Source organism: Stigmatopora argus, chromosome 18, assembly GCF_051989625.1.
Source record: "Stigmatopora argus isolate UIUO_Sarg chromosome 18, RoL_Sarg_1.0, whole genome shotgun sequence".
NCBI classification, from domain to species: Eukaryota; Metazoa; Chordata; class Actinopteri; order Syngnathiformes; family Syngnathidae; genus Stigmatopora; species Stigmatopora argus.
In genome coordinates this window covers 6,414,794-6,428,379 of record NC_135404.1, presented here as the reverse complement: position 1 = coordinate 6,428,379, position 13,586 = coordinate 6,414,794, and the positions used below count along the sequence as shown (strand labels likewise).

The following is a 13,586-nucleotide window of genomic DNA, read 5'->3' as shown; positions in this document are numbered from 1 at the left end:
TTCCTCCAGAGCAAAAGCAACCAGATTTAATCAGCGCTGTCAAGTTAACACATTTATTTCCGTCATAAAAAAAACATTGCAAACATACAAAGTTTAGAAAAAGCGCTCGGAAATGTTCCTGGAAAAAATGGCCACCAGTTCAGTATCTCCTCTGCCTGGGAGAGAAGACAGTATTGGGGTTGCTGTCTCGCTCGCGTTCCTTCTCTCGTTCCTTCTGGCTGTTGGGCGACAGCGCCGTCTCCGGCTTCTTCTCGCTTTTGAAAAGATCTCGCCCCGTGCGCAGGATGTGCTCCTCCATTTTGCGATGGCGCTTCATGTCCGACAGAACTTTGTCCAGCCGGGCCTCCCTCTTCACCGAGGAGCGACCCGACGAACCTGTTGGAGTCAAGTTAGGAAATATCAAATCTCAGTCTTTCAATCGCATAGTACACACGCCAATATATCTTTTTTTATTGGTTGGATAAGGTCTGTTTTTGGGAAAGTCTTGATCTTAACACAGAAATCTTGGTCAGGGTCTCGTTCTCATTCCCAAAATCTCTATCTTATCTCAGTGATTCCTGATTTTAAGTCTTGGTCTTGACTCCCAAACTTTTGTTATTTTATCGTATTTGGTCTATCAATGTTCATTAGCTTTTTAATGTGTGGAATGCTCACCCGGTGTTCGGCGCCTGTTAATGAACGAGTTTTTCGGAGTCCCTTGGATCTGTTGTTCTTCGTCAAAGTCGAATTCAGTGGGACTGGGAGGCCTGGAATAAAAATCAAATTAAACCCAATATCTTTGAGGAATAAAAAATGGGAATAAAGGATGTTCTCACGTACTTGCGTTCCCTCTCCTTCCTCTCTCTCTCCGAAGCCTCGTCGTCCTCGTTTTCCCTTTCGGGCGACAGGCTGCGTTCTGGCGTGGGTGGTCTTCGGGGCAGGGGTTCGAAGTTGAGCTCCAGCATTTCGCCTTTGGTCAGCAGTTCATAAAGTCTCTTGATCTCAGCAGGAGGGGGCATCCAGTTCTTGGGGTCCTCCATTTCTTCGTCGCTGTACACCAGCTCCCATTCGCCGTCCTTGTCGGATGTTGGCGTTCCCTTTTCCTCGGCGACTGCCGCCACTGACGGAGATGCGTTTGGATGTTTGTCTTCCTCGAGTTTGGCTGTGTCTTGGTCTTGGGAAGAAAAAAAACAATTTTGGGGGAATTATTGGACTGAATTTTGCACTGTAAACGCACTAGAATACTTGAATGTTGTTGTTTATGTCCATGTTTCAATTCCTGACCTTTGCCGTCAGTATTTTCAGTGTCCTCCGCTGGTGCCGCTGTCATCTCGGCATCCCTTTGCTCCGTGCTTTCTTCTTCTTCCTTTTTGGCTGCCTCCTTTTGATTTTCTGCTTCCTTCACACCAAGAGCTTGGATGCCCTCATGCAGGGACACATCTGTGGCCTCAGCCTGCATCCTTCAAAAAGGTCAATTCTTAAGAAAAAAGGCAAACAATAAAACAATGTTATAGTCCTGGCATGCATTTTCATGCATTTAACACATATCTATAAGAGGATAGACAATTAACCTAATGAGAATGACACAATTAAAGGCTGGAAGTGTTTTTTGGTGAACTTGCTGGCGAATAGTATTAGGTTTTTGTCATTTAAAATCATTAGCAATATACATGAGTGCGCTAGCTTGTCATTACCGAATCCTGGGTTGTGTCCTTGCTGAACGCGTTAGCTCCGACAGTGAAGAAAATTGACAGAGTCGTCCATTATAACTAAACGACAATGGACGTACGTAAACATAGCGCCATTTTGGACGAGTTTGCACTCACGTCGACTTGCATATTATATGGATTAAATGGTGTCGAAAGTGCGGGAGCGACTCACAAATCCGAAGGGCACGACGGCAAATGCTCTCCATTTGCGTACTCTGATGTCAAAAATGTTCATGATAATATTCAAGCTGCAAAGAAATATTTGGTGCAGATATTGTACGTAGTTCGTAACCACTATTTTGGATTGTTTTCCTGTGCTCAGTATTTTTTAACGCTTCGGCTTATCGTCCACTCCGCAGCATTTGGAAATCTAGATAACGTCACTTCCGTTATGGGAGAACGAGACGTGAAAATATTGCCTGACATTGATGTAAATAGTAAAAAATATATATATATTTTTATATTCCACAGTTTTAAGAATATTTTATTTAAGGGTTTTTGTGTCGAACTGTAGTACGTGTTCGACGGGCTGTCATTGGCTGAGTCTCGTGGGCGACACTTTGGCGGGCTCTGATTGGCTTATTGTCGTTTCCGTTTTCGTGGTCCTTGTTTGAAAACTGAGTTGAGTTTTTTTCTTCGAGCGACTCGCCATTGTTAAAATGCGACGTCGACAATACCGCCGAATTTCAAATTATAACGGTATTTAATACAATATAGAGTTTGGCGTCCGAAACATATCATCGGTAAGTGATGGAGAAATTGAATACATGATGTGAAAACGCCTCGTAAAATGTGGACTTCGAATCTCTTGCGGAATAGCATTTAGCTGCTAATTGTTACTCGGTACTTCTTCCTCGTGTTTCTCCCACCAAATGTGCCAGTTTATTTTCCATACATCGATATTTTTGGTCATTCTACCTTTCCAACAATTGCAGAGAATCGACATACCGACTTATTTGTTAATGTAACACATTTCATTGAAGGGTGGAAACATGGCCCAGCGTGTGGCTGTATCAGAAGGCGGTCGCAAGAAGACCTCCAGGGTGATGGTCGCGGTTCGTCTGCGTCCTTTTATGGACAAACAAGACGAGAAAGGCGAAGGACCTTGTGTGAGAGGTTTGGACTCCCAGAACCTGGAGATTGTGAACTGGAGAAATGCTACAGAAACGCTCAAATACCAGTAAGTAGCCAATGTCAAGCACAATTTCAGTGGAAAACGGGGCTAACCCAAAACATGCTAATAACGTTAAATATTGCCCGCACAACAAGCTTGAGTAAAGCCTTCACGTTGGTGTATTTCTCCACTTTAACGCGAGACACTTAAACTGCCCCTCTCAATTAGACCGGGTCAAAACCTGACATGTTGAAATTAATGTAAGAAACTGCCACCCAATTATTATTATTATGCAAAGTTTTTCAGTAGTGTGCATATATATATATATATATATATATATATATATATATATATATATATATATATATATATATATATATATATATATATATATATATATATATATATATATATATATATATATATATATATATATATATATATATATATATATATATATATATATATATATATATATATATATATATATATATATATATATATAAATAATTTAGATAATTTTATTGCTTGTAGTCCTTAATTTTTAACCCAAATTCTTGCAAGGCATGCATTTTTATTTTCTCTGTGATATTTAGGGTAATTGGAACCGGATGAGTGTAAAAACAAAGAATTGTATTTTTACATGATGTCCGTATCATAAGTGGACGCCAGGCCCTTGTAGTCCAAAATGTAACTGTAGTCCTTGACAACCAAAAATGTGATGTCCACATGTGACCAGGTCATAGAAGGTTAAAAATAAAAAAATCAATTTTCCCCTTTTTTAGTCGATTCTGATCCTCTATTTAACAAACCGAAAAATGTTTAGACACCTATGATCTAGCCCAACCTTCTTTTCCTCAAACTGTGGGAAAGCTATACTTGTTTTTAATCCAATTTGATTCACAACAAAGTCTGCCCATCTAAACCCTGCCGCCTGTTTCAGCTTCGATGTGTTCCACGGTGAGCAAACGACCCAACAAGAAGTGTTCCTGTCATCCGTGAAGCCCATTTTACCGCACATAACCAGGGGTCAAAATGCAAGTGTGTTTGCTTATGGGCCAACAGGCGCTGGTATGTCACCTCGTGGTTTTAAGACATGCTATTGGTCGGTGTTTGTGAGAGATGATTTATGTTGTTTTTAAGGTAAAACGCACACAATGTTGGGGAGTTCTCGGCAGCCCGGCGTGATTCCCCGTGCTCTCGGCGAAGTTTTCAATTTGGTCAATGCTCAGAAGGAAGATGAGGGTTGGGACTACTCCATTGGAATGTCGTATTTGGAGATTTACAATGAGAAGGTATGCTGGTGCTATCATCTAATGCACATGTGTCAAACTCCACATAGGTCACATGTGTCAAAGTGGCGGCCCGGGGGCCAAATCTGGCCCGCCACATCATTTTGTGTGGCCCGCGAAAGTAAATCATGAGTGTCGACTTTCTGTTTTAGGATCAAATTAAAATGAAGAGTATAGATGTATATTAAATTTCCTGATTTTCCCCCTTTTAAATCAGTAATTGTATTTTTTAATCAATTTTGTCTGTTTTTAGTTCAAAAATCATTTTGTAAAATCTAAAAATATTTAAAAAATAGCTAAAATAAACATTGTTTTAGATCTATAAAAAACTGAATATTCAGGGCTTTTAATCCAGTTCTTTTAATCCATTTATTTAAAAAAATCTAAATATATCTAAAATGGTCCGGCCCACATGAAATCGAGTTGATGTTGACGTGGCCCGCGAACCAACCCGAGTCTCACACCCCTGATCTAATGTATTTACAGAAAACTCTGGTTGTCAGTGCTCTTGACATTGATAGACATCAAATTTGTTTCAGCTTTTTTTTTTTTTTTTTAATTATGCAAAGTCTATTAGAATTCAAAGGTGGCACAAGTGGTTAGCGCGTTGGCCTCACAGTTCTGAGTTCAAATCCAAGTCACGTCTACCTGTTAGGAGTTTGCATTTTCTCCCAGGGCCCGTGTGGGTTTCCTCTGGGTACTCCGTTTTCCTCCCACATTCCAAAAACATCCATGGTAGTTTGATTGGACGCTCTACATTGCCCCTAGGTATGGGTGTGAGTGTGCATGGTTGTCCATCTCCTTGTGCCCTGCTGCGATTGGCTGTCCCCCGCCTCTGGGTTGGAGTCAGTTGGGATAGGCTCCAGCACCCCCTGCGACTCTAATGAGGATAAAGCGGTTAAGACAATGAGAGATAAGATTAGAATTCAGTTTTAAAAAGCAGTAAAGGATTTGGGGTTATTTGACCTCCCCAAATTTTCAAGTGAATGTGGTTTATCTGTCACCCTCAATGAGTTAATTCTGGGTCCAAACCAACCTTCAGGTGCTGGATCTTCTATCGCCCGGCTCCCAGGATTTGCCCATCCGCGAGGACAAAGACAAGAACATCCTCATCCCCGGCTTGACGCACATGAGCATATCCTCTTTTTCCGACTTTGAGCGCCATTTTGTGCCGGCTAGCCTCAATCGAACGACAGCCTCCACCAAACTCAACCAGCGGTCCAGTCGAAGTCACGCGATCCTCCTCGTAAAGGTTTGAGCGTTATGGTATTTTTCTTCTTCTTTGGGTGAATTCTTGAGCTACGGCTGGACGTTATAGATAAAGAAATGATCACAAGATTAAACTATACGTGTTAGATTAGATTAAACTTTATTCACACCCTACTCAGGGAAATTCACTTTGTTGCAGTAGTAAGAAGGTGAAAACAGACACGGGAAAAGACATTGTAGACTTAAATAAAATAAATAATAAATAAATATGCAAAGAAAGAAATAAGTGAATAAATAAGGGGTTACAAGAAATAAACATGTTCCCTCTAGGATTCAATTTCACATTTATTTTCTAAATATGTGAATATAAAGGTTATTGTCAGGTTTTTTAATGTAATTAATATGTATTGGACAGAAATATTAACAGGTTTTAAAGATAAGATTTCCACAAAACCATTATCCTAGTAGTAAAATAATGACGGAGACATAATGAATTTACTTTGTATTTTCCTCTCAATTAAAAAATATAAACAAATACAAGATCAGAATGAAAACTGAATATTTCAAAGGAGTGCACCATTGTTTCTTTTTCTATTGAACTTTTTTTAAATTCAAAAAGATTAGTTTCCCCACTTTTAAGAAATAAAATAAATGTCAGCCTAAAATAACTAACCATAATTTAACTGCCAAATGAACTGAATAATTATTTTTACTGTTGTCCATCCTTATTTTTTTGCTTTGTAGCTCTTGGGAAAAAAGTACATTTTTTTCTTTTTTAAGACACTTCCGACCCTCAAATGACAATCTGGCCTAGTGACCAATCGCATGATCAAATAAGGTGGCGTTTTAGTAAGTGAGAGGAAGTGGCGTCTCCCCAGGCTGCATTTCCCGCTCCATTAGATCCAAAGTAACGTCAAGGAAGTCAACCTGAATCGTGATTCCCATATCCAGCCCTAGCCTGGAAAGAGCATCTTAACGGGTCGTGGCCTCTGTGCGGTAGGCCAGGATTTGGTAGCTGATGCTCAAATCAACTCTCTCTCGCAACACTCCCGTTAGCAACCACTGGGCTTTCTGGGACTCAATTGGGAGAGGTACACGCTCGCCTTTGTTCTTCCCCGTCCAGATTTGACCTCAAGCTGTCCGTCTCTGCGTTTTTTTTAGGTGGTGCGCACGGAGCGCTCCCTACCCCGCCGCCAACAAACGGGTAAACTCTACCTGGTGGACCTGGCCGGCTCGGAGGACAACCGGCGCACGGGCAACCGGGGCATCCGCCTGAAGGAAAGTGGCGCCATCAACCTTTCGCTCTTCACCCTCAGCAAAGTGGTGGACTCGCTGCGCTCAGGCGCCCCCACGCGCGTGCCCTACCGGGACAGCAAGCTCACGCGGCTGCTCCAGGACTCCCTCGGGGGATCGGCGCACTCGCTCATGATCGTCAACATCGCGCCCGAGTACGAGTACTGCTACGATACGGTCGGTGCGCTCAACTTTGCGGCCAAATCCAAGCTCATCGTCAACAAGCCTTTCACGCGGGAAACCGTGGCTGTGCTGCCAGGTGACGTCCAGGTTTTTCTTTCTTTCTTCTTTAAAGTCCAAAATCTGCTAGGCAGGGGTCGGGAACCTTTTTGACAGAGTATAAACAATTCATATTTTTTAATCCTATTTCTTGAGGGTCATTTTCTGAATTGAAAAGTAAAAACACGACATTTTTTTTTGTCGTTTTACAATTTTTAAAGTGCAAAAGTCTGAATTCTTTTGATAACATTGTTATGCTGTTGCTAATACATCAGTATCAATGATATCATGCATGGAGAAGAGTAATAAAAACCTAAATTATGATTAAAGTGGTGGTAGTGAACGCCACTGACGCTATTAGTGCGTTCTCACCAGTGATTGCTATATTTTACCTCACAGGTTATTGGAGAGCCATATGCACCCATGGAAAGAGCCACATATGGCTCCCGAGCCAAAGGTTCCCTGCCCCTGCTGTTAGATTAGCTAGAATGGTTTTTGGGGCGGTAATGGGGTTATTGTTAGGATTTTTATGGATGGTTATGGACTTGTTTTAATTGATTTTTTTTTTTTTTTTTTAGGTTTGCTCCAAGGGCTTTTCTTTTTAATTATTTCAGTAGCGTTGAAAATGGCAGCCATTTAATCACGTGGCTCCTGCTATGAATTTAAGTTGCTTTGTCGAGGGCTGTCCCAAATGATTATTTTTCTTCCGACTATCTTTACAATATGTAAAAAAAAAAAAAAAAATTGACTAGTCATTATTATTTTTGGGGTTGTTTTTTTTCATTCACAATCATTTCTTATGGTTACACTTAGCTTTTTAATTAAATTTTAAAATATGGAATTGAATGAACAGTCACATATCACTAATTTCCCCATGTGAAAATCATGTGATGCTATTGAGTAATATATGTATGTAAATGGAGAATGTCCTGGGGAAGTACCACCAGGGCGTTATAGTGCAAAAATATATCAGAAGTGAAAAGATCAGCAAGTGCACATGCCTTATTTAAACAAGATGTTTGGCTCTCTATGCAGTCAAACGGGCGAGAGAGGAGCACGAGGTGGGGAGGCCTGGCACCGAGCCTCACAAGAAGAAGCAGAAGGACGAGAAGAAAGCCGAGCGTCCCGGGTGAGCGCCCGCTTGGGTATTTGTTGTGGCACTGGCTGTCGGCAGGCGCATATTAACGTAGCTCCGGTGTCTCGTCAGCTCGTCGTCCGACGCATCACTCATGAACAGGCTGCTCGCTCTGGAAAAGCGTGTGATGTGTTGTGAAGGCAAAGAAAACGCGGGTCTTCTCAGGGACGTCACTCACAAGGAGATACAGGTAACTCGGGCGTCTCGACGCGGTGCCAGACGGCCGTTTTTATCCCGGTGGACTTTGACAGGCGTTGAGAGAAGAGCACAAGGCCAGTATGGCCAAGAAGTCCGGGAACGGCGCGACGCCTCTGCAACTCAAGCAGGCCAACGTCGCCAAAGGGAACGCGCAGCAGGCCTTGGTGCAGCCGATGCACGATCGCTGTGACGGTAAGTCACGCTGCCAAAAATGAATTGTTATTTTCCCCTTTTAACAGCTCAGAGTGACATTAACGGTATAAGAAACTCATCCGAATTTGCCTTTCTCTCGGTCAGCGTCCCAGCAGCTCGTCGTCAGGAAGCAGTCTGTGTGCGCCAAGAGGAAAACCGGCGCCGCGCTGCTCCCGGACGGCAAAGAGAACCAAATGGTGAACGGCTGGGAGTCGCAGCTGGACCGGAAACTTCTGGAACAATCCCGGCAAAAGATTCTCCACATCCTCAACACGGGTTCCATCAAAGAGCTCAAAAGCCTCCAGCAGATCGGCGTCAAGAAGGCCGAGCTGATTATGGGCTGGCGAGAAGTGCGCGGCGCCTTCGCCAAGGTAACCGTGAGTTGAAAGCCGCCATTTTTGCGACTAGACTGAATGTTCCACTCTCCTTCCGCAGCTGGAAGACTTAAGTCAAGTAGAGGGCATGACGGAAAAACGCTTTTCCACTTTCATGAAGGTAGTAGGAAGTCATGTCCTCCAAATTTGATTTTTTTTTCAAGTTTACAACTTCTAATTTTGCTTTTTCTGTCTGCAGGCAAACCTTCTGAGTCTGATGGCAAAGTGAAGAGATGTGTTTTTACTGCTTGGAATGTGAATATGTGAATATGTAATGAACTTGGAAGACTTTTTGTTACACTTTGGGTTTTTTTTTCTCCCAACTGCAAAATTCTACATGCTTTTTGACAAGTTTTATTAGGATTTTTTTTTGAATTTTTATTCTTATTAAAAAAATAACCTTGTGAAAACATTTTCATTCACACATTCTCTACTGTGTTATTTCTTATTTACCGTACCAGTCGTCGGTCTTGTTTGTGTCCAAGGTAAGCTATGAACAGGAAGAGATGAACAAATTCTGCATGGTGATTAAATTCAAGATCTCAAACACGGTGAAAATTCAATTCAACCGAAACAAACGTCCTTTTTTTACATAAGGGATTGAATAAATCACTACAAGCAGAGGTAAAAAATACAGGGTGTTCCAAAATGTATGACCCCATTTCATAGGCCAATAATTTAAAGTATTTTCATTGGAATGACCTTAAATTTTCACAGCTTGTGCAGAAACGTGTCAAGTTTTTGTGTGTAACGTTTGGCATTTCTTTCTTTTCAGGTTAAGAAATGCCGTTCACTTCAAAACAAAAAGGCATTTTGCGTGCTGGAGTATGCTTGGACTGAGTCACCCAAAACAGTGCAGCATTTTGCAAAGAAGGCACCAACTACAAAACAAATGAAGACTTGGCACCAACCATTTCAAGAAAAGGGCTGGAATGTGTGTGGCTTTCCACACTTACTCTTCCGAGGACTACGCAGGAACACCTAAATTCGATGAAAAATGTGCTCTAAACAGGTAAAAGTTTGCTTTTGCATAAATTGTAGGTGCTACTCCAAATTTCGGATACACAAATTGTAATGGTCTTCAGCACCCTTAAAAATATATTTTTTGATTTATTATAACAGTACATCAACATTTCTCATTAATAAAAGGCTTTTTTGTAAATAAATACATATATAATTTAATCATAAGAATTAATATGCATAGCAAGCCTTGTATTTGTTAAAAATATTTGTTGTATTTGTTCCACGGAAAAAGTATATAGTAAGGTTTTTTTCTTAAAAATAAAACAAAAGTAGACCAAGTATAGTAAGGCTTTTTTGGGTGATACAAGACCATGTACATTTGTTTGTAATTGTTGAAAAAAATCACCATGACTTTAAAAAAGACCATATTTTTACAAAGGTTTTTTCATTAACAAAAGACCATGTATAAATGGTCGTTTTTGTCTGTAAAAAGTTCCCTGACTGTACATGGTATTTTTTCATGTAAAAATGCCTTACTAAACATGGTCATTTTTTTAAATAAAAAAGCTTTACTATATATACACGTTCGGTTTTTTGTTGTTGTTGAAAAAAAGCCTTACTATACTATGTTGTTGTTTTTTTAAGGAAAAAAGCCTTACTATACATGGTCGTTTTTTAGGAGAAAAAGCCTTACTATACATGGTCGTATTTTTAGAAAAAAAGCCTGACTATACTATGTCGTTTTTTAATTTTAAAAAAGCCTTACTATACTGTCGTTTTTTTAAGAAAAAAGCCTTACTATAATTTGTTGTTGTTTTTTTAAAGAAAAAAGCCTTACTTGGTTGTATTTTTGATACATACGTACATTTGATTTGATTTGATATAAAGGCGTAGCATCCCATAAGACTAGGCTTTCATTTCAAACTATTCCAGAAAATGTAGGTTTTCCTAAAGAGCAAGCTTTCCACAATACTAGTGTCCAACAAGTGCAATCAGTGGATTGCCGTCAGGTGCTTCTTGCAGCCCAACCCCCGTTGCTTCAACTGAGTCCGAGTCTGTGCTGGATGTTTCGAAAAAAAAATGCTGGCCCAACCCACAGCGGCCCTCGAGCACCCCTGTTGCAGACTCTCCAAGCCAGTCCAAGTCTTTTTCTGGACCTATTGTAAATGTTGGCCATCAAAATGCAGACTTTTGACCATTTTGACTCATTTAAGAGCACCTTTGTTGAATGATATTTTACCCATTTCATTATATGCAGCGGTGTATGATGACACTAAAGGCTTTTGATTTGATGTAAAGGCATAGCATCCCATAAAACTAAGCTTTCATTTCAAACTATTCCACAAAATGTAGGTTTTCATAAAGAGCAAAGCTTTCCACAATACTAGTGTCCTACAAGTGCAATCAGTGGATCGGCGTCAGGTGCTTCTTGCAGCCCAACCCCCGTTGCTTCAACTGAGTCCGAGTCTGTGCTGGATGTTTCGAAAAAAAAAATGCTGGCCCAACCCACAGCGGCCCTCGAGGACCCCTGTTGCAGACTCTCCAAGCCAGTCCAAGTCTTTTTCTGGACCTATTGTAAACGTTGGCCATCAAAATGCAGACTTTTGACCATTTTGACTCATTTAAGAGCACCTTTGTTGAATGATATTTCACCCATTTCATTATATGCAGCGGTGTATGATGACACTAAAGGCTTTTCATTTGATGTAAAGGCATAGCATCCCGTAAAACTAAGCTTTCATTTCAAACTATTCCACAAAATCTAGGTTTTCATAAAGAGCAAAGCTTTCCACAATACTATTGTCCTACAAGTGCAATCAGTGGATTGCCGTCAGGTGCTTCTTGCAGCCCAACCCCCGTTGCTTCAACTGAGTCCGAGTCTGTGCTGGATGTTTCGAAAAAAAAATGCTGGCCCAACCCACAGCGGCCCTCGAGGACCCCTGTTGCAGACTCTCCAAGCCAGTCCAAGTCTTTTTCTGGACCTATTGTAAACGTTGGCCATCAAAATGCAGACTTTTGACCATTTGGACTCATTTAAGAGCACCTTTGTTGAATGATATTTTACCCATTTCATTATATGCAGCGGTGTATGATGACACTAAAGGCTTTTCATTTGATGTAAATGTATAGCATCCCATAAAACTAAGCTTTCATTTCAAACTATTCCACAAAATGTAGGTTTTCATAAAGAGCAAAGCTTTCCACAATACTAGTGTCCTACAAGTGCAATCAGTGGATTGCCGTCAGGTGCTTCTTGCAGCCCAACCCCCGTTGCTTCTACAAACCCTTTGCCCACCCCCCAGCTAATTGGTGACGGCGAGGAGGTGATCGTTACGATCCGTCCCAAAAAATGGCAAATGAAAAAGCACTATGTAAACGCTAAACGATTATCCCCCAACTTAAACCCAGCCGGGAAGAAAAATATCATGGAACATTTCAGGATGAATACTTTTAGAGTGACCTCTTACAAAAAAATCAACAACAATCGCCTCCGCCAAGGACCTTTTTCAATGTAACTTTACGTGACAGATCTCCAATCCATACATATTGCGGACATACGGTTAAATAAATGGTCAGGGGAAAATGTATGATGACGCAGAAATTATTGTTTTTGCCTTGACGGAGACACTGGCGGCGATTGTTAAACAACTTTAAAAATGTTTCAAGGGAAAAAAAGCCTTACTATACAGTGTGCTTGTTTTCTGGGAGTTTCCACTGTTTGTAAATCCAGCTGGCAGTTTTAGCCAGTGGTGATGACAGATTTTAGCTCCTGGATGCCACAAATTAGTCATAATGGTTGGACTCTAGTCATTTTCTCTTCCTAAAAATCCAAAAGTTAATATGTATTTGACTATTTGACTGCGGTTTCAAAGTAAACCATCACACATACACACACACACACGCGCGCACAGACACGCGCGCACAGACACGCGCACAAACACAGACACGCGCACAGACAGACACGCGCACAGACACAGATACGCGTGTAATGGTTTACTTTGAAACCACAGTCAAATAGTCAAGTACATATTGACTTTTGGCTTTTAAGGACGAGAATATATATATATATATATATATATATATATATATATATATATATATATATATATATATATATATATATATATATATATATATATATATATATATATATATATATATATATATATGGGTTCAATAAAACTGAATACAGCAGTTTCAAATTAAACCATTACACACACACATATATATATATATATATATATATATATATATATATATATATATATATATATATATATATATGGGTCATTTTCACATAATTCAGCAAATAACGGTAAAGACACTTTCAGAAAATGAATAATTTACAAAATGCAATTCAAGCATTCTGATTATCTCTAATTAGCAACACTAGCACTGCCTGGAAATATCTTAGCTGGAACTTTAATGAAAACATAATTAATTAAAATTTAAAAAATATGGGTGAATATTTGGAATCTTTCCTTGTGCCTTTCTTTTCTGATATCGTTCCCTTTCTTTCTCTAAATATTTGTGATAGGCTCCAGGGTCATTTTTAATCTTCTCCCTGCATTTGCGCATCGCTGCAGCATTAGATTTTTTCGCAGGTGGCTTACCGCCTTTTTTCTTAAATGGATTCATGTTCTGGAAATTTTACAAATCAAAGCAGGAATTAGTATACACATAAACATAGCATAACATGTTAGCGTCATCTCTACATATCTGTTGTATATTTAAAAATATGTATTTCATCTCTACATATCTATTGTATACACCTTTTAATAACGGTAAAGACAAAATTTATTAACGGTAAAGACACAACATTCCACCTCAGCCTTTGACATTGGTAGATGGTATTTCTTGGCACTCAGTAAATGATAGTGTTCTGCATGCATACACCATGCCCAGTTC

The 13,586-nt window shown here is 40.0% G+C and overlaps 2 protein-coding genes across 3 annotated transcripts; one reads left to right on the top strand and one right to left on the bottom strand.

The window, feature by feature from the left end:
• Positions 1-39: 39 nt before the first annotated feature.
• Positions 40-2,079, bottom strand: pagr1 (PAXIP1 associated glutamate-rich protein 1). Of its 2 annotated transcripts, none has more exons than XM_077625886.1 (5): positions 1,861-2,079; positions 1,264-1,456; positions 820-1,153; positions 655-746; positions 40-375 (listed from the first exon to the last, which is right to left on the bottom strand). In XM_077625886.1, exons 2-5 carry the CDS (start codon positions 1,436-1,438, stop codon positions 140-142), a joined length of 837 nt encoding a protein of 278 aa, XP_077482012.1. In that variant the 5' UTR covers positions 1,439-1,456; positions 1,861-2,079; the 3' UTR covers positions 40-139. The 2 variants fall into 2 exon arrangements, with proteins under 2 accessions (XP_077482012.1, XP_077482011.1); XM_077625885.1 differs by lacking the exon at positions 1,861-2,079 and adding an exon at positions 1,674-1,844.
• Positions 2,080-2,274: 195 nt separating this feature from the next.
• On the top strand, positions 2,275-9,138 carry kif22 (kinesin family member 22). Its single transcript, XM_077625882.1, has 12 exons — positions 2,275-2,431; positions 2,672-2,868; positions 3,746-3,873; positions 3,946-4,097; positions 5,137-5,346; positions 6,465-6,855; positions 7,851-7,944; positions 8,023-8,140; positions 8,202-8,340; positions 8,446-8,711; positions 8,776-8,835; positions 8,914-9,138. Exons 2-12 carry the CDS (start codon positions 2,681-2,683, stop codon positions 8,941-8,943), a joined length of 1,776 nt encoding a protein of 591 aa, XP_077482008.1. The 5' UTR covers positions 2,275-2,431; positions 2,672-2,680; the 3' UTR covers positions 8,944-9,138.
• Positions 9,139-13,586: the final 4,448 nt, after the last annotated feature.

Excerpts from the sequence above, each read along its gene's own strand:
- pagr1 (XM_077625886.1), bottom strand. The coding sequence starts at position 1,438 with ATGCAGGCTGAGGCCACAGATGTGTCCCTGCATGAGGGCATCCAAGCT. Across the intron at positions 1,154-1,263 it reads TGAAAATACTGACGGCAAAG|ACCAAGACACAGCCAAACTC; the intron begins GTCAGGAATTGA and ends TTTCTTCCCAAG. Across the intron at positions 376-654 it reads TAACAGGCGCCGAACACCGG|GTTCGTCGGGTCGCTCCTCG; the intron begins GTGAGCATTCCA and ends TGACTCCAACAG.
- kif22 (XM_077625882.1), top strand. The coding sequence starts at position 2,681 with ATGGCCCAGCGTGTGGCTGTATCAGAAGGCGGTCGCAAGAAGACCTCC. Across the intron at positions 6,856-7,850 it reads AACCGTGGCTGTGCTGCCAG|TCAAACGGGCGAGAGAGGAG; the intron begins GTGACGTCCAGG and ends CTCTCTATGCAG. Across the intron at positions 7,945-8,022 it reads AAGAAAGCCGAGCGTCCCGG|CTCGTCGTCCGACGCATCAC; the intron begins GTGAGCGCCCGC and ends GTGTCTCGTCAG.